Raw genomic sequence first — 25,886 nt, 5'->3', positions numbered from 1 at the left:
TCGATTCACAACCCCCGGGGTAAAGTCAAATTCTCCTCATCTCGGCCCCAAGTCGCTTCCCCCTCATCTTGAAATCGTGTCCACCCGCCCACCCAAGTCCTGCCTCTCCAGCCAAGGGAATCGCCCTCCCCGCTCCTACCCCTGTCCTTCCCTTTTAAATATTTTACATGTTTCAACGAGATCCCAACCCTCAGCCTTCGAAATCTCTGGGAGACATCGAGAACCCGGTGAAAGGGACTCGAACCAACAGGTGCAGAGTCGTAAAGATGACACTAGGTAAACTCTTCATTACCCACCCCCTCCCCAACCCCGCAGTAACACCCTTCCTCGGGTTAAGGGGACCGAAATCGCGCCCGCTACTCCAGGGGCGGGTCTAACTGAGACGCCGTACAGCTGAAGGTAGACCTCGCGGTCAGAACCATTCTGCTGCCCCATCGCTGTCAAGGGCCACTCAAAGGGTCAAGTGGAATTTTGGCCTATGTTGTGAGGGGGTTCGGGAGTTTAACAATAGGGAAGTCCTGGTGCTACTCTACAGGGTGACGGTGAATCCGCAGCCGAAGTACTGCGTACAGTTCCAGTCCCTGTATCCAAGAAACGATGATACTAGCGTTGGGGGGGGCGTCCAGAAGGGATCGACCAGGCTGATCCCAGGGATGAAGGGGCTGCATCACCATGAGCGTTTCAACACGTTAGGCCTTTATTCACTAGGGTTTAGAAGGACGAGGGGCAATCTTAGTGAAGTGGACACGATTCTGAGGGGCTCGACAGGGTAGATGTCCCGTCAGTTGGGGGGGGCGAATCTCGAATGAGGGGACGTGCAAGATTATGAGGGGGCTCAAGAGGGTTCGATGTTGAGATGTTCCCACTAGTGAGGGGGGGGGGCGAAGAGAATCTCACATGAGGGGACTGAGGTACAGAATTAAGGGGTCACTCATTTAAGACTTGAGGCGCGTTGGAATTTCTTCCCTCAGAAGGTAGCGAGTGTCGGGAATTCTCCACGTCTGGGAAGCAATGGAGGCTCGATTGCTGAAAGTGCTTAAAAGAGCAGGTGGATAGATTTTTTTTTCCTGAAATAATCGGGGGGGGGGCCGAGGGCCGGGGTGGGTCAGCCACGATGGGATTGAGTGGCGGGGCAGGCTGGAAGGGCCAGAATGGCCCTCTCACCGAGGGCACTCGGTTCCGCTCTTGCACACTCACGCTCTCTAATCTCTCGCCGCTCACAAAACGCCCTCACAGGGAGGAGCAGACTAGACGTGGCGAGCAGAGAGCCTCACGTTCTGCCCCGGACGCTCTCCCACCAGCGACGCTCCAGCCCCTGCACTGGATCACACCCCCAAATTCCCTCCACTCCCTCTGAAGCCACTCTCCGCTCCATCCTCAAAATGCCCACAAGAACATCGGCCTCCCCTCCACACACCACCCGCCAAGGAGCCGGAGAACGGAGACGCGCCCTGTTCGAGGCTGCAGAATGACATGAGACAGAGAGAGAGAGAGAGATAGAGAAGCACAGCGCGAGATAGAGAGCGGTCACGCGAGGGGCAGAGAGCGGTCACGCGAGGGGCAGAGAGCGGTCACGCGAGGGGCAGAGAGCGGTCACGCGAGGGGCAGAGAGCGGTCACGCGAGGGGCAGAGAGCGGTCACGCGAGGGGCAGAGAGCGGTCACGCGAGGGGCAGAGAGCGGTCACGCGAGGGGCAGAGAGCGGTCACGCGAGGGGCAGAGAGCGGTCACGCGAGGGGCAGAGAGCGGTCACGCGAGGGGGCAGAGAGCGGTCACGCGAGGGGCAGAGAGCGGTCACGCGAGGGGCAGAGAGCGGTCACGCGAGGGGCAGAGAGCGGTCACGCGAGGGGCAGAGAGCGGTCACGCGAGGGGCAGAGAGCGGTCACGCGAGGGGCAGAGAGCGGTCACGCGAGGGGCAGAGAGCGGTCACGCGAGGGGCAGAGAGCGGTCACGCGAGGGGCAGAGAGCGGTCACGCGAGGGGCAGAGAGCGGTCACGCGAGGGGCAGAGAGCGGTCACGCGAGGGGCAGAGAGCGGTCACGCGAGGGGCAGAGAGCGGTCACGCGAGGGGCAGAGAGCGGTCACGCGAGGGGCAGAGAGCGGTCACGCGAGGGGCAGAGAGCGGGCGCGAGGGGCAGAGAGCGGGCGCGAGGGGCAGAGAGCGGGCGCGAGGGGCAGAGAGCGGGCGCGAGGGGCAGAGAGCGGGCGCGAGGGGCAGAGAGCGGGCGCGAGGGGCAGAGAGCGGGCGCGAGGGGCAGAGAGCGGGCGCGAGGGGCAGAGAGCGGGCGCGAGGGGCAGAGAGAGAGGGCGCAAGGGGCAGAGAGAGGGTGCAAGGGGCAGAGAGAGAGGGCGCAAGGGGCAGAGAGAGAGGGCATGAGGGGCAGAGAGAGAGGGCGTGAGAACGGGAGAGAGATAGACAATGATATAGATTCAGGGTGAGTGGGTGAGAATGAGTGAGAGACGGAGACCAGCTGATTATTTTACACTTTATAGCTTTATTCAAAGAGCAACACACAATGTGTATATTCCACCGCAATTTACCCACTCCCCCCACCCCACCCCACCCCGGAACACCCCCCTCCCTCCCCCAAAACCCCTCACCCCACCCCCCCCTTACCCCCACCACCAATCTCACTCTGTGCCTTCTGAACCCTTCCTCCCCACCCCCGCTTTAAACCTGGCAACGCCAAACCTCACTCCGAAACCCCAACTCCATCTCCAATTGTGGCACACTCCAGATTCAACCCTTGCTGCTCGTCTTTATAGCGACAGGTACACACTCCCCTTAAAGAGACACGCACACCCGACCCACTCCCCTTAAAGAGACACGCACACCCGACCCACTCCCCTTAGAGACACACACACCCGACCCACTCCCCTTAAAGACACGCACACCCGACCCACTCCCCTTAAAGAGACAAGCACACCCGACCCACTCCCCTTAGAGACACGCACACCCGACTCACTCCCCTTAAAGAGACACGCACACCCGACCCACTCCCCTTAGAGACACGCACACCCGACCCACTCCCCTTAAAGAGACACGCACACCCGACTCACTCCCCTTAAAGAGACACGCACACCCGACCCACTCCCCTTAGAGACACGCACACCCGACCCACTCCCCTTAAAGAGACACGCACACACGACCCACTCCCCTTAAAGAGAGACACACCCGACCCACACCCCTTAAAGAGACACGCACACCCGACCCACTCCCCTTAGAGACACGCACACCCGACCCACTCCCCTTAAAGAGACACGCACACCCGACCCACTCCCCTTAAAGAGACACGCACACACGACCCACTCCCCTGAAAGAGAGACACACCCGACCCACTCCCCTTAAAGAGACACGCACACCCGACCCACTCCCCTTAGAGACACGCACACCCGACCCACTCCCCTTAAAGAGACACGCACACCCGACCCACTCCCCTTAAAGAGACACGCACACCCGACCCACTCCCCTTAAAGAGACACGCACACCCGACCCACTCCCCTTAAAGAGACACGCACACACAACCCACTCCCCTTAAAGAGAGACACACCTGACCCACTCCCCTTAAAGAGACACGCACACCCGACCCACTCCCCTTAAAGAGACACGCACACACAGGACCCACTCCCCTTAAAGAGAGACACACCCGACCCACTCCCCTTAAAGAGACACGCACACCCGACCCACTCCCCTTAAAGAGACACGCACACCCGACCCACTCCCCTTAAAGAGACACGCACACACAACCCACTCCCCTTAAAGAGAGACACACCTGACCCACTCCCCTTAAAGAGACACGCACACCCGACCCACTCCCCTTAAAGAGACACGCACACACAGGACCCACTCCCCTTAAAGAGAGACACACACACACACACACCCATTTTTAAAAATATCCACTTTCGCCTGCCGCTTCCAACCCGCACCCAACCACACCCCCAGCTTCCCTCTCACCTCGGCATCAGAAAATGGAAGGGCTGCTGAGCAGCTAGGGGAGGCTTCACACTCCACCAAGAAGAGGAGGGTTTTTGGGGGGGGGGGTGGGGGGGTGGAACTGTCAGGCAGGGGGGTGAGGAACGTTGGGGGAATAGGAGGTGGAATCAGTGGGGGGCGGGGGGGGGGGAAGTTAGCCATTCCTCACCTGGGGAGGTGCTGGCACAGGGAGGTGGGGAACAACGCGCTAACGCGCGCACACACACACACACACACACACACACACACACACAGCTTGCAGCCTGGCTCCCTATTGGTCAACGGCCGGCACAGCTCCTTCGATCCACACATCAGCTGGCACATTGAACCCAAGGAGGGGGGGGGAGGGAGAGAGAACCTATGCGGAAAGGGAGGAAGGGCATCACACTCCTTTGCACCCAACAGGAGCTCTGGTGTCCGGTACGGGTCGGCGCGGGGCGCTGGGGAGAGCAGGGGAGCGTCTCAAGATGGCCGCCAGGCGGTCAAGGGCGACCGACCTTGGCCGCTCTAAAAATGGCCGCCACCATCATCCTCACAGGCCCCTTGTCTCACCTCACTGCTCGCAATCGGCCGCTCACTCTCGGCAACAAGTCGATAAGCGGGAATATTAAAGGTGTTCTCTCTCTGAGAGAGAGAGAGAGGACTGAGAGACACCTGTCAGTGCACAGATATCTCCCTGAGAGAGAGAGAGAGAGACTGAGAGACACCTGTCAGTGTACAGATATCTCCCTGGGCCTTTCCTGCAGTCAATCCCACATTCGGCCAATAATGAAGCCTGGGCCTTTCTTGCGGTCAATCCCACATTCGGCCAAAAACGGAGCCTGGGCCTTTCTTGTGGTCAATCCCACATTCGGCCAATCATGAAGCCTGGGCCTTTCCTGCGGTCAATCCCACATTCGGCCAATCATGAAGCCTGGGCCTTTCCTGCGGTCAATCCCACATTCGGCCAATCATGAAGCCTGGGCCTTTCCTGCGGTCAATCCCACATTCGGCCAATCATGAAGCCTGGGCCTTTCCTGCGGTCAATCCCACATTCGGCCAATCATGAAGCCTGGGCCTTTCCTGCGGTCAATCCCACATTCGGCCAATCATGAAGCCTGGGCCTTTCCTGCGGTCAATCCCACATTCGGCCAATCATGAAGCCTGGGCCTTTCCTGCGGTCAATCCCACATTCGGCCAATCATGAAGCCTGGGCCTTTCCTGCGGTCAATCCCACATTCGGCCAATCATGAAGCCTGGGCCTTTCCCGCGGTCAATCCCACATTCGGCCAATGATGAAGCCTGGGCCTTTCCCGCGGTCAATCCCACATTCGGCCAATCATGAAGCCTGGGCCTTTCCTGCGGTCAATCCCACATTCGGCCAATCATGAAGCCTGGGCCTTTCCCGCGGTCAATCCCACATTCGGCCAATGATGAAGCCTGGGCCTTTCCCGCGGTCAATCCCACATTCGGCCAATGATGAAGCCTGGGCCTTTCCTGCGGTCAATCCCACATTCGGCCAATAATGAAGCCTGGGCCTTTCTTGTGGTCAATCCCGCACTAGGCCAAAAACGGAGCCTGGGCCTTTCCTGCGGTCAATCCCACATTGGGCCAAAAACGGAGCCTGGGCCTTTCCTGCGGTTATTCACACAATAGGCTAAACATGGGGCCTGCGCCAATACCGAGTTGAGTGCTACACTAGGCCGAGAACGCAGCCCGGGGCCTATCCCCGCGGTCGACCCCGCACTGGGGCCGTGGCCCTGCCCAGGAGTTCTCGGTGGCACAAGGGCTGGGGAGGAGGGTGGAGGGTGGAGGGGTGAGGGGTGAGGTGGGTAAGGAGACGGGGAATCGTTCCCGGGGGGGGGGGGGGGGGGGGGTTGCCGAACCAAACAAGGGAGGAGTCGTTTCCTATCGGTTTTAAGCTCCTTGGCGCCGCATCGAAACCTCTTCACAAACACACAAAACTCTGGTTAAAAAACTGGCAGCGGGAGAAAGGGAGATTCTTCGAACAGGCCAAGACCACAGTCACACAGATCAGGGGCTGGAAGAGCTCCCCTTCTGTTCGTAAACGTCCTCCCCAAGCCCTTCCACCGCCACCCTAACACCACCCCCCCTCCCCACCCCCCCACCCCATCACCCCATCACCCCACCCCCCCCCCCCCCAACCCCAAAACTACTCTGGGAAGCTCCGCCGGAACTAGGAGTTGTCAGGCCCCTCCACTTTGTCCTTCTCTTGCCGAGGCTTGGCCCCTCCAAAGATGGCCGAGTTGGGGTTGGCTACTTGGTTCAGCGGGGCGGAGATGGTCCGGGGCTTCAGCTGGAGCCTGGGTCTCTGAGCTCGCTCCTCTGTGAGGTGGGGAGGGGGAGAGAGAGAGGGGGAGAGAGAGAGGGGGAGAGAGAGAGGGGGTGAGAGAGAGGGGGTGAGAGAGAGGGGGTGAGAGAGAGAGGGGGTGAGAGAGAGGGGGTGAGAGAGAGAGGGGGTGAGAGAGAGGGTGAGAGAGCGGGGGTGAGAGAGCGGGGGTGAGAGAGAGAGTGGGTGAGAGAGGGGGTGAGAGAGGGGGTGAGAGAGAGAGGGGGTGAGAGAGGGGGTGAGAGAGAGAGAGGGGGAGAGAGAGAGAGGGGGAGAGAGAGAGAGGGGGAGAGAGAGAGGGGGAGAGAGAGGAGGAGAGAGAGGAGGAGATTGTGAGGAGAGAGTGAGAGGTGAGAGAGAGGAGGAGAGAGAGCAGGAGAGAGAGAGGAGAGAGAGAGAGAGGGGAGAGAGAGGAGGAGAGTGAGAGGAGAGAGAGAGGGGGAGAGAGACAGGGGGAGAGAGAGAGGAGGAGAGAGAGAGGAGGAGAGAGAGAGGAGGAGAGAGAGGAGCAGAGAGAGAGGAGAGAGAGGAGGAGAGAGAGGAGGAGAGAGAGGGGGAGAGAGAGAGAGGAGTGTGAGAGAGGAGGAGAGAGAAAGGAGGAGAGACAGGGAGAGAGAGAGGGAGAGAGAGAGGGAGAGAGAGAGGGAGAGAGAGGGCGAGAGAGAGGGGGAGAGAGAGGGGGAGAGAGAGGGGGAGAGAAAGAGGGAGAGAGAGGGGGAGAGAGAGGGGGAGAGAGAGGGAGAGAGAAGAGGAGAGAGAGGGGGAGAGAGGGAGAGGGGGAGAGAGGGAGAGGGGGAGAGAGGGGGAGAGAGAGAGGGGGAGAGAGAGGGGGAGAGAGAGAGAGAGGGAGAGAGAGAGGGAGAGAGAGAGGGAGAGAGAGAGGGGGAGAGAGAGGGGGAGAGAGAGGGGGAGAGAGAGGGGGAGAGAGAGGGGGAGAGAGAGGGGGAGAGAGAGGGAGAGAGAGAGGGGGAGAGAGAGGGGGAGAGAGAGGGGGAGAGAGAGGGGGAGAGAGAGGGGGAGAGAAGAGGGAGAGAGAGGAGGAGAGAGAGGGGGAGAGAGAGGGGGAGAGAAAGGGGGAGAGAGAGGAGGAGAGAGAGGCGGAGAGAGAGGAGGAGAGCGAGAGGAGGAGAGAGAGGAGGAGAGAGAGAGGAAGAGAGAGGAGGAGAGTGAGAGGACAGAGAGGAGGAGAGAGAGGTGGAGAGAGAAAGGGGGAGAGAGAGGGGGAGAGAGAGGGGAGAGAGAGGGGAGAGAGAGAGGGGGAGAGAGAGGGAGAGAGAGAGGGGGAGAGAGGGGGGAGAGAGAGGGGGGAGAGAGAGGGGGAGAGAGAGGGGGAGAGAGAGGGGGAGAGAGAGGGGGAGAGAGAGGGGGAGAGAGAGGGGGAGAGAGAGGTGGAGAGAGAGGGGGAGAGAGAGGGGGAGAGAGAGGGGGAGCGAGAGGGGGAGAGAGAGGGGAGAGAGAGGGGGAGAGAGAGGGGGAGAGAGAGGGGGAGAGAGAGGGAGAGAGAGAGGGGAGAGAGAGGAGGAGAGAGAGGAGGAGAGAGAGGTGGAGAGAGAGGAGGAGAGAGAGCGGAGAGAGAGAGAGGAAGAGAGAGGGGGAGAGAGAGGAGGAGAGAGAGGGGGGAGAGAGAGGGAGAGAGAGAGGGGGAGAGAGAGGAGGAGAGAGAGGGGGAGAGAGAGGAGGAGAGAGAGGAGGAGAGAGAGGGGGAGAGAGAGAGGGAGAGAGAGGGGGAGAGAGAGGGGGAGAGAGAGGGGAGAGAGAGAGGGGGAGAGAGAGGGGGAGAGAGAGGGGGAGAGAGAGGAGGAGAGAGAGGAGGAGAGAGAGGAGGAGAGAGAGGGGGGAGAGAGGGGAGAGAGAGAGGGGGAGAGAGAGGGGGAGAGAGAGGGGGAGAGAGAGGGGGAGAGAGAGGGGGAGAGAGAGGGGGAGAGAGAGGGGGAGAGAGAGACATTAAAATTGGAATGAGATGTTACATTCACCGTACAGAATTATCACAGCACAAGAGGCCATTCTGCCCATCACCCCCTGTGCTGGCTCTCTGGTAGAGCTATCCAATTGATCCCACTCCCTCCTCCTGCTCTCCCCTCCCCCCCCACATCGCCCTGTGAATTTTCCCCCTTCCAGTGTTTCTCCGATTCCCCCATTCTGAGTGTTCCTATTGAATCTGCTTCCACCCACCTTTCAGGCAGCATCTTCCAGATCATAACAACTCGCTGGGTCCCACAAACACTGTCCCCATCTCCGCACCCCCCCACACACACACACACAACACACCCTCACAACTCTGGTTCTTATACCAATCATCTACCCTCAGCACGGACCCTCCGACAGTGCGGCTCTCCCTCAGTACTGACCCTCCGACAGTGCAGCACTCCCTCAGCACTGACCCTCCGACAGTGCAGCACTCCCTCAGTACTGACCCTCCGACAGTGCAGCGCTCCCTCAGCATTGACACTCCGACAGTGCGGCTCTCCCTCAGCACTGACCCTCCGACAGTGCGGCTCTCCCTCAGCACTGACCCTCCGACAGTGCGGCTCTCCCTCAGCACTGACCCTCCGACAGTGCGGCTCTCCCTCAGCACTGACCCTCCGACAGTGCGGTGCTCCCTCAGTACTGACCCTCCTAGAGTGCGGCGCTCCCTCAGCACTGACCCTCCGACAGGGCGGCACTCCCTCAGCACTGACCCTCCAACAGAGCGGCTCTCCCTCAGTACTGACCCTCCGACAGTGCATCACTCCCTCAGCAATGACCCTCCGACAGTGCGGCTCTCCCTCAGCACTGACACTCCGACAGTGCGGCGCTCCCTCAGTACTGACCCTCCGACAGTGCGGCTCTCCCTCAGCACTGACCCTCTGACAGTGCGGCTCTCCCTCAGCACTGACCCTCCAAACGCGCGGCCCTCCCTCCATGTCCTGGGTCACTCACCATCTGAGGGCTCCCGGAAGTCGAAGGAGGCCCCAGCACGGGGGGGTCCATCTCGAAATCGGCCGCTGCCCCCACTCATCGCCCCCCGACGGTCACCGAGTACACGGTTGTCTGAATAACCCCGGCTACCGAAGCCTCCGGGACGGCCATAGTCAGAGTCACGAAATCCTGTCACACATCAGGGGAGGGGAGAAGGGGGAGGGGAGAAGGGGTTGGGGGGCGGTGGGGGTGGGGAAGATGGGGAGAGAGAGGGAGAAAGAGGAAAGAAGGGAAAAAGACCAGATTAGGTGAGCACTGTTTGTTCTGGCTGGTTGGTGCGGAGGCAAGAGGTCCATGTGTGAGAGAGAGAGAGAGAGGCAGGCGGCGCGCGAGCGAGAGGCAGGCGGCGCGCGAGCGAGAGGCAGGCGGCGCGCGAGCGAGAGGCAGGCGGCGCGCGAGCGAGAGGCAGGCGGCGCGCGAGCGAGAGGCAGGCGGCGCGCGAGCGAGAGGCAGGCGGCGCTGCGAGCGAGAGGCAGGCGCGCGCGTAGCGAGAGAGGCAGGCGGCGCGCGAGCGAGAGGCAGGCGGCGCGCGAGCGAGAGGCAGGCGGCGCGCGAGCGAGAGGCAGGCGGCGCGCGAGCGAGAGGCAGGCGGCGCGCGAGCGAGAGGCAGGCGGCGCGCGAGCGAGAGGCAGGCGGCGCGCGAGCGAGAGGCAGGCGGCGCAGCGAGCGAGAGGCAGGCGGCGCGCGAGCGAGAGGCAGGCGGCGCGCGAGCGAGAGGCAGGCGGCGCGCGAGCGAGAGGCAGGCGGCGCGCGAGCGAGAGGCAGGCGGCGCGCGAGCGAGAGGCAGGCGGCGCGCGAGCGAGAGGCAGGCGGCGCGCGAGCGAGAGGCAGGCGGCGCGCGAGCGAGAGGCAGGCGGCGCGCGAGCGAGAGGCAGGCGGCGCGCAAGAGGGAGGCAGGCGGCGCGCAAGAGGGAGGCAGGCGGCGCGCAAGAGGGAGGCAGGCGGCGCGCAAGAGGGAGACAGGCGGCGCGCAAGAGGGAGACAGGCGGCGCGCAAGAGGGAGACAGGCGGCGCGCAAGAGGGAGACAGGCGGCGCGCAAGAGGGAGACAGGCGGCGCGCAAGAGGGAGACAGGCGGCGCGCAAGAGGGAGACAGGCGGCGCGCAAGAGGGAGACAGGCGGCGCGCAAGAGGGAGACAGGCGGCGCGCAAGAGGGAGACAGGCGGCGCGCAAGAGGGAGACAGGCGGCGCGCAAGAGGGAGACAGGCGGCGCGCAAGAGGGAGACAGGCGGCGCGCAAGAGGGAGACAGGCGGCGCGCAAGAGGGAGACAGGCGGCGCGCAGGAGCGAGACAGGCGGCGCGCAAGAGAGAGTATGAGAGTGTGTGTAGAGAGTGGGTGTGAGAGAGAGAGTGTGTGTATGTGTGTGTGCACATGGCGGTTTGATCTGCCTCATCACCGGGAGGGCGAGGCGTTGGAAAAACAGCCAGGGATTGAACGCTGCTGAGGAACACGCCGCACGGACCAACCAGCACGGGAAGGGAAGGCTAAAACCTTCTCTGGGAGCATCGCCGCTGCTGTGCGCGCGAGCGGGCCCAGGGGGAGCCTGACCACTGCATCGCTCGCCTCCCCTCGTCCCCCCCCCCACCCTGCCGCCCCCAACCGTCACCTCGTCTCTCCCTCCGCCCCCCCCACAAGCCCCCTCGCCCCACCAGCACATTCCCTACCCAGCCCCCACACGCCCAGGAACGGCAGACGACAACCCCCCACCCCCCCACCCCCCCCCCCCACCCCTTAACGGCACCCACCCGCCCAGCGGAATCCGGGAGAGACGGCTTGTGGAACCCGACAACCAACCCTCCCCCCCTACTCCGCTCCGAGCCGCCCATCTCCCTCTCTCACTGCGTCGCCAAACTCCGACCCACCACCTCACCCCACCCCACGCCACCCCACGCACGCCCTCGCTCCCTCCCAGTCTGGTTAACCGCCCCCCCAACCCTTCCCGCAGGGCCAGGCCTTCACCCTCTCCCACGCAGATACGAGCGACATCTGGAGGGGGAGGGGGCAGTAGGGGTAAGGTTAAGGCTCAGGCCGCACTCCAAAAGGAGGGGGCCGCTGACAAGAGTGGGGGTCGGGGGCCAATGAAGCAGAGCAGGTACAAAAGGCCTCACCTCCTGGGGAACCATCATCGCTCTCGCCTCGTAATCCACCCCGCGGCGCCCGGCCTGGGCGATAGGGGTCAGAAGAAAAACAAAACGGTTAGGGAGAGGCAAACAAAATTCAGGCCGAGGCAGCGGTGAATGGGAGGGGGGGGTGGTGGGGGGGAAGAAGAGAGAGAGAGAGAGAGAGAGAGTGTGCTGGCCCCACATGTCCCCCCCCACCCCATCGACACCTCTCTCGATCGCCATCGCCCCCTCCACATCCCCAAACTCCCCTCCGGTCAAGGGCAGGGCTGGGGGGAGGGGGTGGTTTTGGGCGCCGGGGTGGGGGTGGGGGGGAGTAGATAGCCCAGGGTTCGAATCCTGCCAGAGGACAGGAGGTTAAACTACACCCGTCGGGATTAAAGAAAACAGAAATAGAATCTGGAACGAGTCTAGGTGTTTTTTTTTATATTGGCTGGTCACGCGGGGGAGTCAAGGTACAAGCAGGGTCGGAACGGATGGTGGGGTGGGCTGAGTGAAAAGGTGATCCCTCGGTGAGACCACACTGGGAGCACCGTGCACAGTCCCGGTCTCCGTATCCCTTGGTTAGACCACACTCGGAGCACCGTGCACAGTCCCGGTCTCCGTATCCCTTGGTGAGACCACACTCGGAGCACCGTGCACAGTCCCGGTCTCCGTATCCCTCGGTGAGAAAACACTCGGAGCACCGTGCACAGTCCCGGTCTCCGTATCCCTCGGTTAGACCACACTCGGAGCACCGTGCACAGTCCCGGTCTCCGTATCCCTCGGTTAGACCACAATCGGAGCGCTGTGCACAGTCCTGGTCTCCGTATTATAAAAGGGATAGAGAGACACCGGAGAAGACGTATGAAGGATTTACCAGCCTGATACCAGAACGGAGAGGTTATAAATATCAGGAAGGGTTGAACAGGCCGGGGCTCTTCCCTCTAGAACAGAGAAGGCCGAGGGGGTGACCTGATCGAGATCTTTGAGGTAACGAAAGGGGTTTCGATACGGTAGACGTAGAGAAGATGTTTCCCCTTGTGGGAGAGACCAGAACTCGGGTGAGAGGGGGAGGGGGTGGGGGGGGGGGTCTGTCAATATAAGAGAGTCACTGATAAATCCCAACGGGGAACTGGGGAGAAACGTCTTTACCCCGGAGAGCGGGCAGAGTGTGGGACTGGCTCCCACGGGGAGAGGGGAATCGTGTCGACAGATTTAAGGTGGGGGTGGGGAGCGGGGAAGCTGGATAAACACAGGAGGGAGGGAGGAGTAGGAGGAGATGTGGATGGGGTGGGGTGGGGGGGAAGGAAGAGGGGGAGTGCAGGAGGAGGCTGGTGTGGGAGCAGGGACTCCAGCATTTGGGGGGAGGGGGAAAGAGGGGCTGAATGGCCTGTGTCTGTGTTGTGAATATTCTGTCATTCTCTGAAGCACTGGGTTGGCTCAGGGGGTGTGTGGGTGAGTGAGACAGCCCCAAATGTCACTCTGGCCCTGACTGATCATGGGAGGTGGGGGAAAGAGAAAGGCAAGAGGGCAGAGGGGTTCCGTTTACAGCTGACATTCGCAAAGCTCACCTCGATCGCCCCCTCGACCAAACCCGCCGCGCTCCTGCCTTCGGCCTTCAGCAATGTCTACACGTAATGTTCGGTCTCCGTAAAGCTGGTAATGCGGAGGGGGAGGGGGTTAGAGAGGAGGGAGAGGGAGGATAGAGAGAAGTGGAGGAGAGAGAGAAGGTAGAGAGGGGGAGTGGGCAGAAAGAGAGCGAAATGGGGAGGGGGAGAGAGAGCGAGCGGGGAGAGAGCGCGAGCGAGAGCGAGCGGGGAGAGCGAGAGCGAGCGGGGAGAGCGAGAGCGAGCGGGGAGAGCGAGAGCGAGCGGGGAGAGCGAGAGCGAGCGGGGAGAGCGAGAGCGAGCGGGGGAGAGCGAGAGCGAGCGGGGAGAGCGAGAGCGCGCGGGGAGAGCGAGAGCGAGCGGGGAGAGCGAGAGCGAGCGGGGAGAGCGAGAGCGAGCGGGGAGAGCGAGAGCGAGCGGGGAGAGCGAGAGCGAGCGGGGAGAGCGAGAGCGAGCGGGGAGAGCGCGCGCGAGCGGGGAGAGCGAGAGCGAGCGGGGAGAGCGAGAGCGAGCGGGGAGAGCGAGAGCGAGCGGGGAGAGCGCGCGCGAGCGGGGAGAGCGCGCGCGAGCGGGGAGAGCGCGCGCGAGCGGGGAGAGCGCGCGCGAGCGGGGAGAGCGCGCGCGAGCGGGGAGAGCGCGCGCGAGCGGGGAGAGCGCGCGCGAGCGGGGAGAGCGCGCGCGAGCGGGGAGAGCGCGCGCGAGCGGGGGGAGAGCGCGCGAGCGGGGGGAGAGCGCGCGCGAGCGGGGGGAGGGAGCGAGCGGGGGGAGGGGGAGCGAGCGGGGGGAGGGAGCGAGCGGGGGGAGGGAGCGAGCGGGGGGAGCGAGCGAGCGGGGGGAGAGAGCGAGCGGGGGGAGAGAGCGAGCGGGGGGAGAGAGCGAGCGGGGAGAGAGCGAGCGGGGAGAGCGCGAGCGGGGAGAGCGCGAGCGGGGAGAGCGCGAGCGGGGAGAGCGCGAGCGGGGAGAGCGCGAGCGGGGAGAGCGCGAGCGGGGAGAGCGCGAGCGGGGAGAGCGCGAGCGGGGAGAGCGCGAGCGGGGAGAGAACGAGCGGGGAGAGAACGAGCGGGGAGAGAGCGAGCGGGGAGAGAGCGAGCGGGGAGAGAGCGAGCGGGGAGAGAGCGAGCGGGGAGAGAGCGAGCGGGGAGAGAGCGAGCGGGGAGAGCGCGAGCGGGGAGAGCGCGAGCGGGAGAGCGCGAGCGGGGAGAGCGCGAGCGGGGAGAGCGCGAGCGAGGGAGAGAGTGAGCGAGGGAGAGAGCGAGCGAGGGAGAGAGCGAGCGAGGGAGAGAGCGAGCGAGGGAGAGAGCGAGCGAGGGAGGGGAACGGCGGGGAGTTAAAGAGGGGAACGGCGGGGAGTTAAAGAGGGGAACGGCGGGGAGTTAAAGAGGGGAACGGCGGGGAGTTAAAGAGGGGAACGGCGGGGGACAAAAGGTGGGAGAGAGGCGGTGGGAGCAGCAGAGATATGGAGAGAAAGAGTGATGGAGAGAAGGGGAAACGATGAGGCGAGATTGGGAGCGTGACAGATATCGAGGCAAACAAAATGAGAGAGAGACAGAGTGAGAAAGAGAGAGTGGGAGACAGGGAGAGAGTGAGTGTGCAGAGGGGGAGAGAAAGAGGCAAAACATCAGATTAAAGTTACAGACCAGGCTCAATGAAATCTGGCATCAGGATCTAAAAATTTGTCTTGATGCATAAACCAACTGAACCCCTCAATTAGATTCCAGTCTGTAACTCACTCCCGGGAAACTGTTATTCTATACATAAACCATCCCGAAACCCACGATTAGATTCCAGTCTGTAAAACACTCCCAGGTATCGGTTATTCTATATAGAAACCACCCCGATCCCCTCGATTGGAGTCCAGTCTGTAAAGTACTCCCGGGAATCTGTTATTGTATTTATAAACTACCTAAAAACCTCGATTAGATTCTAGTCTGCAACTCACACCCGGGTATCTGTTATTCTATAGATAAACCACCCCAAACCCCTCGATTAGATTCCAGTCTGTAACTCACTATCAGGTATCTGTTATTCTATATATAACCCACCCCGAACCACTCGATTAGACTCCAGTCTGTAACTCACTCCCGGGTATCTGTTATTCTCTATATAAACCACCCCGAACCCCTCCATTAGATTCCAACCCGTAACTCACTCCCGGGTATCTGTTATTCTATATATAAACCATCCTGAACCACTCGATTGGATTCCAGTCTGTAAAGTACTCCAGGGTACCTGTTATTCTATATATAAACTATCATAAAGCCCTCGATTAGATTCCAGTCTGTAACTCACTCCCGGGTATCTGTTAGTCTATATATAAAACCCCACGAACCCCTCGATTAGATTCCAGTCTGTTAGTCACTCCTGGGCACCTCTTATTCTGCATAAAAACAATCCCGAACCCCACGATTAGATCCCAGTCTGTAACACACTCCCGGGTATCTGTTATTCTATATATAAACCACCCTGAAACCTCTCGAATAGATTCCAGTCTGTAACTCACTCCCGGGTATCTGTTATTCTATAGATAAACCACCCCGAACACCTCGATTAGATTCCAGTCTGTAACTCACCCCCGGGTCTCTGTGATTCTATATATAAACCACCCTGAACCCCTCGATTAGATTCCCGACTAGACTCACACCCGGGTATCTGTTGTTCTATATATAAACCAACGCCGAACCCCACGATTAGATTCCAGTCTGTAACTCATTCCCGGGTATCTGTTATTCTATATATAAACCAACCAGAACTCCTCGATTAGATTACAGTTTGTAACTCACTACCGGTTATCTGTTATTCTGTATATAAACCACCCCGCAGCCCATGATTAGATTCCGGTCTGTAACCCACTCCCAGGTATCTTTTATTTTATATATAAAACCCCTGAACCACTCGATTAGATTCCAGTCTGTAACTGACTCCCAGGTATCTGTTCTTCTATATATAAACTACCCCGAACACATCGATTAGATACCAGCCTACAACACACTCCCGGGTATCTGTTCTTCTATATATAAACCACCCTGAGCACGTCGATTAGATTCCAGTCTGCAAATCACTCCCGGGTATCTCTTATAACACGTATAAACCATCCCGAACCCTCGATTAGATTCCAGTCTGTAACTCACTCCCAGATATCTGTTATTCTATATATAAAACACACTGAAACCCCTCGAATAGATTCCAGTCGGTAACTCACTCCTGGGTATCTGTTAATCTATACATAATCACCCTGGAACCCCTCGATTAGATTCCAGTTTGTAACTCACTCCCGTGTATCTGTTGTTCTACATACATATACCACACGGAACCCCTCGATTAGATTCCAGTCTGTAACTCAATCCATGTATCTGTTATTCTCTATATAAACCACCCCGAACACCTCAATTAGATTCCAGTCTGTAACTCACTGCCGGGTATCTGTGATTCTATATATAAACCACCCTGAACCCCTCGATTAGATTCGAGCCAGTAACTCACTCCCGGGTATCTGTTATTCTATATATAAACCCACCTGGAACCACTCGATTAGATTTCAGTCTGTAACTCACTCCCGGGTATCTGTTATTCTGTCAATAAAACACCCTGAAAGCCATCAAATAGATTACAGCATGCAACTCACTCCCGGGTATGAGTTATTCTATATATAACCCCCTGGAACCCCTCGATTAGATTCCAGTCTGTAACTCACTCCCATGTATCTGTTATTTTCTATATAAACCACCCCGAACCCCACGATTAGATTCCAGTCTGTAACTCATTCCCGGGTATCTGTTATTCTATATATAAACCACCCTGAACTCCTCCGTTAGATTACAGTTTGTAACTCACTACCGGGTATCTGTTATTCTGTATATAAACCACCCCGCACCCCACGATTAGATTCCGGTCTGTAACCCACTCCCAGGTATCTTTTATTTTATATATAAAAAACCCCTGAACCACTCGATTAGATTCCAGTCTGTAACTGACTCCCAGGTATCTGTTCTTCTATATATAAACTACCCCGAACACATCGATTAGATACCAGCCTACAACACACTCCCGGGTATCTGTTCTTCTATATATAAACCACCCTGAGCACGTCGATTAGATTCCAGTCTGCAAATCACTCCCGGGTATCTGTTATAACACGTATAAACCATCCCGAACCCCTCGATTAGATTCCAGTCTGTAACTCACTCCCAGATATCTGTTATTCTATATATAAACCACACTGAAACCCCTCGAATAGATTCCAGTCGGTAACTCACTCCTGGGTATCTGTTAATCTATACATAATCACCCCGGAACCCCTCGATTAGATTCCAGTTTGTAACTCACTCCCGGGTATCTGTTGTTCTACATACATATACCACACGGAACCCCTCGATTAGATTCCAGTCTGTAACTCAATCCATGTATCTGTTATTCTCTTTATAAACCACCCCGAACACCTCAATTAGATTCCAGTCTGTAACTCACTGCCGGGTATCTGTGATTCTATATATAAACCACCCTGAACCGCTCAATTAGATTCGAGCCAGTAACTCACTCCCGGGTATCTGTTATTCTCTATATAAAACCACACTGAAACCCCTCGAATAGATTCCAGTCTGTAAATCACTCCCATGTATCTGTTATTCACTATATAAACCACCCCAAACACCGCGATTAGATTCCAGTCTGTAACTCACTCCTGGGTATCTGTTAATCTACATATAAACACCCCGGAACACCCCGATTAGATTCCAGTTTGTAACTCACTCCCGGGTATCTGTTGTTCTACATACATATTCCACACGGAACCCCTCGATTAGATTCCGGTCTGTAACTCATTCCATGTATCTTTTATTCTCTATATAAACCACCCCGAACACCTCAATTAGATTCCAGTCTGTAACTCACTGCCGGGTATCTGTGATTCTATATATAAACCACCCTGGAACCACTCGATTAGATTTCAGTCTGTAACTCACTCCCGGGTATCTGTTATTCTGTCAATATAACACCCTGAAAGCCATCAAATAGATTACAGCATGCAACTCACTCCCGGGTATAAGTTATTCTATATATAACCTCCTGGAACCCCTCGATTAGATTCCAGTCTGTAACTCACTCCCATGTATCTGTTATTTTCTATATAAACCACCCCGAACCACTCGATTAGATTTCAGTCTGTAACTCACTCCCGGGTATCTGTTATTCTATATATAAACCACCCCGAACCGCTCCATTAGATTACAGTTTATAACTCACCACCGGTTATCTGTTATTCTGTATATAAACCATCCCGAAGCCCGCGGTAAGATTCCACTCGGTAACTCACTCCCAGGTATCTTTTATTCTATATATAAGCCACCCCAAACCCCTCGATTAGATTCCTGTCTGTAACTGACTCCCGGGTATCTGTTCTTCTATATATAAACTACCCCGAGCACCTCGATTAGATACCAGCCTACAACACACTCCCGGGTATCTGTTATTCTATATATAAACCACCCCGAACACCTCAATTAGATTCCAGACAGTAACTCACTCCCAGATATCTGTTATTCCATATATAAACCATGCCAAACCGCTCGAATAGATCCCAGTCTGTAACTCACTCCCATGTATCAGTTATTCTATATATAAACCACACCAAACCCCTCGATTAGATTCCCGATTGTAACTCACTCCCATGTATCTGTTATTCTATATATAAACCACCCCGAACCCCTCGATTAGATTTCAGTCTGTAAGTCACTACCGGGTATCTGTTATTCTATATATAAACCATACCGAACCCCTCCATTAGGTTCCAGACTTTAACTCACTCCCGGGAATCTGTAATTCTATATATAAACTACCCCGAACACCTCAATTAGATACCAGCCTACAACACACTCTCGGGTATCTGTTATTCTATATATAAACCATCCCGAACCCCTCGATTAGATTCCAGTCTGTAAATCACTCCCATGTATCTGTTATTCGCTATATAAACCACCCCGAACACCGCAATTAGATTACAGTCTGTAACTCACTCCCGGGTATCTGTTATTCTATATATAAACACCTCGATTAGATTCCATTTTGTAACGCACTCCCGGGGATCTGTTTTTCTACATATATATACCACACGGAACCCCTCGATTAGATTCCAGTCTGTAACTCATTCCACGTATCTGTTATTCTCTATATAAACCACCCCGAAAAACCTCAATTAGATTCCAGTCTGTAACTCACTCCCGGGTATCTGTTATTCTATATAGAAACAACCCCAAATCGCTCGATTAGATTCCCGATTGCAACTCATTCCCGAGTACCTGTTATTCTATACATAAACCACCTCGAACTCCTCGATTAGATTCCAGTCCGTAACCCACTCCCGGGTATCTGTTATTCAATATATAAACCACCCTGAACCCCTCGATTAGATTCCAGTATGTAACTCACTCCCCGTTATCTGTTAATTCTATATATAAACCACCCCGAACCCATCGATTAGATTCCAGTCTGTAACTCACTCCCAGGTATCTGTTATTGTATACATAAACCACCCCGAAACCCTCGATTAGATTCCAGTCTGTAACTCACTCCCGGGTATCTGTTATTCTATATATAAACCACCCTGAAACCTCTCGAATAGATTCCAGTCTGTAACTCACTCCCGGGTATCTGTTATTCTATAGATAAACCACCCCGAACACCTCGATTAGATTCCAGTCTGTAACTCACCCCCGGGTATCTGTGATTCTATATATAAACCACCCTGAACCCCTCAATTAGATTCCCGACTAGACTCACACCCGGGTCTCTGTTGTTCTATATATAAACCAACGCCGAACCCCACGATTAGATTCCAGTCTGTAACTCATTCCCGGGTATCTGTTATTCTATATATAAACCAACCAGAACTCCTCCATTAGATTACAGTTTGTAACTCACTACCGGTTATCTGTTATTCTGTATATAAACCACCCCGCACCCTACGATTAGATTCCGGTCTGTAACCCACTCCCAGGTATCTTTTATTTTATATATAAAACCCCTGAACCCCTCGATTAGATTCCAGTCTGTAACTGACTCCCAGGTATCTGTTCTATATATAAACTACCCCGAACACATCGATTAGATACCAGCCTACAACACACTCCCGGGTATCTGTTCTTCTATATATAAACCACCCTGAGCACGTCGATTAGATTCCAGTCTGCAAATCACTCCCGGGTATCTCTTATAACACGTATAAACCATCCCGAACCCCTTGATTAGATTCCAGTCTGTAACTCACTCCCAGATATCTGTTATTCTATATATAAACCACACTGAAACCCCTCGAATAGATTCCAGTCGGTAACTCACTCCTGGGTATCTGTTAATCTATACATAATCACCCTGGAACCCCTCGATTAGATTCCAGTTTGTAACTCACTCCCGGGTATCTGTTGTTCTACATACATATACCACAAGGAACCCCTCGATTAGATTCCAGTCTGTAACTCAATCCATGTATCTGTTATTCTCTATATAAACCACCCCGAACACCTCAATTAGATTCCAGTCTGTAACTCACTGCCGGGTATCTGTGATTCTATATATAAACCACCCTGAACCGCTCAATTAGATTCGAGCCAGTAACTCACTCCCGGGTATCTGTTATTCTCTATATAAAACCACACTGAAACCCCTCGAATAGATTCCAGTCTGTAAATCACTCCCATGTATCTGTTATTCACTATATAAACCACCCCAAACACCGCGATTAGATTCCAGTCTGTAACTCACTCCTGGGTATCTGTTAATCTACATATAAACACCCCGGAACACCCCGATTAGATTCCAGTTTGTAACTCACTCCCGGGTATCTGTTGTTCTACATACATATACCACACGGAACCCCTCGATTAGATTCCGGTCTGTAACTCATTCCATGTATCTTTTATTCTCTATATAAACCACCCCGAACACCTCAATTAGATTCCAGTCTGTAACTCACTGCCGGGTATCTGTGATTCTATATATAAACCACCCTGGAACCACTCGATTAGATTTCAGTCTGTAACTCACTCCCGGGTATCTGTTATTCTGTCAATATAACACCCTGAAAGCCATCAAATAGATTACAGCATGCAACTCACTCCCGGGTATATGTTATTCTATATATAACCCACCTGGAACCCCTCGATTAGATTCCAGTCTGTAACTCACTCCCGGGTATCTCTTATTCTATATATAGACCACTCCGAATCGCTCGATTAGATTCCCGATTGCAACTCATTCCCGAGTACCTGTTATTCTATACATAAACCACCTCGAACCCCTCGATTAGATTCCAGTCCGTAACCCACTCCCGGGTATCTGTTATTCTATATATAAACCACCCAGACCACCTCGATTAGATTCCAGTATGTAACTCACGCCCGGGTATCTGTTATTCTATATATAAACCACCCCGAACCCCTCCATTAGATTACAGACTAGAGTCTCACCCGGGTCTCTGTTATTCTATATATAAACCACCTGAACCCCTCGATTAGATTGCAGTTTGTAACTCACTACCGGGTAGCTGTTATTCTGTATATAAACCACCCCGAACCCCGCGATAAGATTCCAGTCTGTAACTCACTCCCAGATATCTGTTATTCTATAAATAAACCACCCTGAAACCCCTCGAATAGATTCCAGTCTGTAAATCACTCCCATGTATCTGTTATTCGCTATATAAACCGCCCCGAACACCTCGATTAGATTCCAGTCTGTAGCTCACTCCCGGGTATCTGTTATTCTATATATAAACACCCCCGATCTCCTCGATTAGATTCCATTTTGTAACTCACTCCCGGGGATCTGTTGTTCTACGTATATATACCACACGGAACCCCTCGATTGGATTCCAGTCTGTAACTCATTCCATGTATCTGTTATTCTCTATATAAACCACCCCGAACACCTCAATTAGATTCCAGTCTGTAACTCACTCCCGGGTATCTCTTATTCTATATATAAACCACTCCGAAACGCTCGAGTAGATTCCCGATTGCAACTCATTCCAGAGTACCTGTTATTCTATACGTAACCCACCTCGAACCCCTCGATTAGATTCCAGTCCGTAACCCACTCCCGGGTATCTGTTATTCTATATATATACAATCCCGTACCCCTCGATTAGATTCCAGTCTGTAACTCACTCCCGGGTATCTGTTATTCCATATATAAACCACCCAGACCACCTCGATTAGATTCCAGTCTGTAACTCACTCCCGAGTATCTGTTATTCTATATATAAAACACCCCGAATCCCTCGATTAGAATCCAGTCTGTAACTCACTCCGGGGTATCTGTTATTCTATATATAAACCACCACGAACCCCTCGATTAGATTCCAATAGGTAACCCACTCACCACTATCTGTTATTCTATACATAAACCACCTTAACCCCTCGATTAGATTCCAGTCTGTAACTCACTCCCGGATACCTGTTATTCAATATATAAACCACCCCGAACCCCTCGATTAGATTCCAGTCTGTAACTCACTCCCGGGTATCTGTTATTCTATAGATACACCACCGCGAACTCCTCGAATAGATTCCAGTCTGTAACTCACTCCCGGGTACCTGTTATTCAATATATAAACCACCCCGAACACCTCGATTAGATTCCAGTCTGGAACTCACACCTGGGTATCTGTTATTCTATATATAAACCACACGAACGCCTCGATTAGATTCCAGTCTGTAACTCACTCCCGGGTACCTGTTATTCAATATATAAACTACCCCGAACCCCTCGATTAGATTCCAGTCTATAACCCACTCACCAGTATCTGTTATTCTATACATAAACCACCTTAACCCCTCAATTAGATTCCAGTCTGCAAATCACTCCTGGGTTTCTGTTATTCTATATATAAACCAGCCCAAACCACTCGATTAGATTCCAGTCTAACTCACTACCAGGGATCTGTTATTCTATATATAAACCACCCTGAACCCCTCGATAAGATTCCAGTCAGTAACTCACTCCCGGTTATCTGTTATTCTGCATATAAACCACCCCGAACGTCTCGATTAGATTCCAGTCTGTAGATCACTCCCGGGTATCTGTTATTCTATGCATAAACAACTTGAACCCCTCGATTAGATTCCAGTCTGTAACTCACTCCTGGGTATCTGTTATTCTATACATAAACCACCCCAAACACCTCGATTAGATTCCAGTCTGTAACTCGCCCCCGGGTATCTGTTATTCTATATATAAACCACCCCTAACCCCTCGATTAGATTCCAGTCTGTAACTCACTCCTGGGTATCTGTTAATCTATATATAAACACCCCGGAACCCCTCGATTAGATTCCAGTTTGTAACTCATTCCATGTAAATGTTATTCTCTATATAAACCACCCCGAACACTTTAATTAGGTTCCAGTCTGTAACTCACTGCCGGGTATCTGTGATTCTATATATAAACCACCCTGAACCCCTTGATTAGATTCGAGCCAGTAATTCACTCCCGGGTATTTGTTATACTGTCAATAAAACACATTGAAAGCCATCCAATAGATTACAGCATGCAACTCACTCCCGGGTATATGTTATTCTATATATAACCCACCTGGAACCCCTCGATTAGATTCCAGTCTGTATCTCACTCCCACGTAACTGTTATTTTCTATATAAACCAACCCGAACCACTCGATTAGATTTCAGTCTGTAACTCACTCCCGGGTAGCTGTTATTCTATATATAAAAAACACTGAACTCCTCAATTGGATTCCAGTCTGTAACTCACTCGCAGGTATCTGCTATTCTAAAAATAAACCACCACGAAACCTTCGATTAGATTCCAGACTGTAACTCACTCCTGGGTATGTGTTATTCTATATATAAACCAGAACAAACCACTCGATTCGATTCCAGTCTGTAACTCACTACCAGGCATCTGTTATTCTATATACAAACCACCCTGAACCCCTCGATAAGATTCCAGTCAGTAACTAACTCCCGGATATATGTTATTCTATATATATAAACCACACCGAAACCCTCAAATACAATTCCAGTCTGTAAATCACTCCCATGTATCTGTTATTCTCAATATAAACCACCCCGAACACCTCAATTAGAATCCAGTCTGTAACTCATTCCCGGTTACCTGCTATTCTATATATAAACCACCCCGAACCCCTCGATTAGATTCCCGACTAGACTCACACCCGGGTCTCTGTTATTCTATATATAAACCAACGCCGAACCCCACGATCAGATTCCAGTCTGTAACTCACTTCCGGGTATCTGTTATTCTATATATAAACCAACCCCGAACCCCACGATTAGATTCCAGTCTGTAACTCACTCCCAGGTATCTTTTATTCTATATATAAAACCCCTGAACGCCTCGATTAGATTCCAGTCTGTAACTGACTCCCGGGTATCTGTTAATTTATATATAAACACCCCGGAACCCCCCGATTAGATTCCAGTTTGTAACTCACTCCCGGGTATCTGTTATTCCCTATATAAACCACCCCGAACACCGGGATTAGATTCCAGTCTGTAACTCACTCCTGGGTATCTGTTAATTTATATATAAACACCCCGGAACCCCCCCGATTAGATTCCAGTTTGTAACTCACTCCCGGGTATCTGTTGTTCGACATACATATACCACACGGAACCCCTCGATTAGATTCCAGTCTGTAACTCATTCCATGTATCTGTTATTCTCTACATAAACCACCCCGAACACCTCAATTAGATTCCAGTCTGTAACTCACTGCCGGGTATCTGTGATTCTATATATAAACCAACCTGGAACCACTCAATTAGATTTCAGTCTGTCACTCACTCCCGGGTATCTGTTATTCTGTCAATAAAACACCCTGAAAGCCATCAAATAGATTACAGCGTGCAACTCACTCCCGGGTATATGTTATTCTATATATAACCCACCTGGAACCCCTCGATTAGATTCCAGTCTTTAACTCACTCCCATGTATCTGTTATTTTCTATATAAACCACCACGAACCACTCGATGAGATTTCAGTCTGTAACTCACTCCCGGGTATCTGTTATTCTATATATAAACCACCCCGAACCCCTCCATTGGATTACAGACTAGACTCTCACTCGGGTCTCTGTTATTCTATATATAAATCACCTGAACCCCTCGATTAGATTGCAGTTTGTAACTCACTACCGGGTATCTGTTATTCTGTATATAAACCACCCCGAACCCCGCAATAAGATTCCAGTCTGTAACTCACTCCCAGATATCTGTTATTCAATATATAAACCACACTGAAACCCCTCGAATAGATTCCAGTCTGTAAATCACTCCCATGTATCTGTTATTCACTATAAAAACAACCCCGAACACCTCGATTAGATTCCAGTCTGTAACTCACTCCCGGGTATCTGTTATTCTATATATAAACACCCCCGAACTCCTCGATTAGATTCCATTTTGTAACTCACTCCCAGGGATCTGTTGTTCTACATATATATACCACACGGAACCCCTCGATTAGATTCCAGTCTGTAACTCATTCCATGTATCTGTTATTCTCTATATAAACCACCCCGAACACCTCAATTAGATTCCAGACTGTAACTCACTCCCGGATATCTGTTATTCTATATATAAACCACCCCGAATCGCTCGATTAGATTCCAATCGGTAACCCACTCACCAGTATCTGTTATTCTATACATAAACCACTCAGAACCCCTCGATTAGATTCCAGTCTGCAAATCACTCCCGGGTACCTGTTATTCAATATATAAACCACCCCGAGCCCCTCGATTAGATTCCAGTCTGTAACTCACTCCCGGGTATCTGTTATTCTATAGATACACCACCGCGAACTCCTCGAATAGATTCCAGTCTGTAACTCACACCCGGGTACCTGTTGTTCAATATATAAACCACCCCGAACCCCTCAATTGGATT

At 53.8% G+C, this 25,886-nt stretch overlaps 1 protein-coding gene across 1 annotated transcript in view; it reads right to left on the bottom strand.

Moving 5' to 3' along the window:
* Positions 1–4,869: 4,869 nt before the first annotated feature.
* Positions 4,870–25,886, bottom strand: part of LOC121274807 (eukaryotic translation initiation factor 4H-like) — a 51,649-nt gene continuing 30,632 nt past the window's right edge. The window contains exons 4-7 of the mRNA XM_041182170.1: positions 12,931–13,015; positions 11,366–11,419; positions 9,219–9,386; positions 4,870–6,295 (exon numbers count right to left, since the gene is read on the bottom strand). Coding sequence (XP_041038104.1) covers positions 6,147–6,295; positions 9,219–9,386; positions 11,366–11,419; positions 12,931–13,015 — 456 coding nt within the window. The 3' untranslated portion in view covers positions 4,870–6,146. The remainder of the gene's footprint in view (positions 6,296–9,218; positions 9,387–11,365; positions 11,420–12,930; positions 13,016–25,886) is intronic.

The sequence above is a fragment of the Carcharodon carcharias genome (assembly GCF_017639515.1).
Source record: "Carcharodon carcharias isolate sCarCar2 chromosome 38 unlocalized genomic scaffold, sCarCar2.pri SUPER_38_unloc_23, whole genome shotgun sequence".
Lineage (NCBI taxonomy): Eukaryota > Metazoa > Chordata > Chondrichthyes > Lamniformes > Lamnidae > Carcharodon > Carcharodon carcharias.
This window is presented reverse-complemented; position numbering and strand designations above follow the sequence as displayed.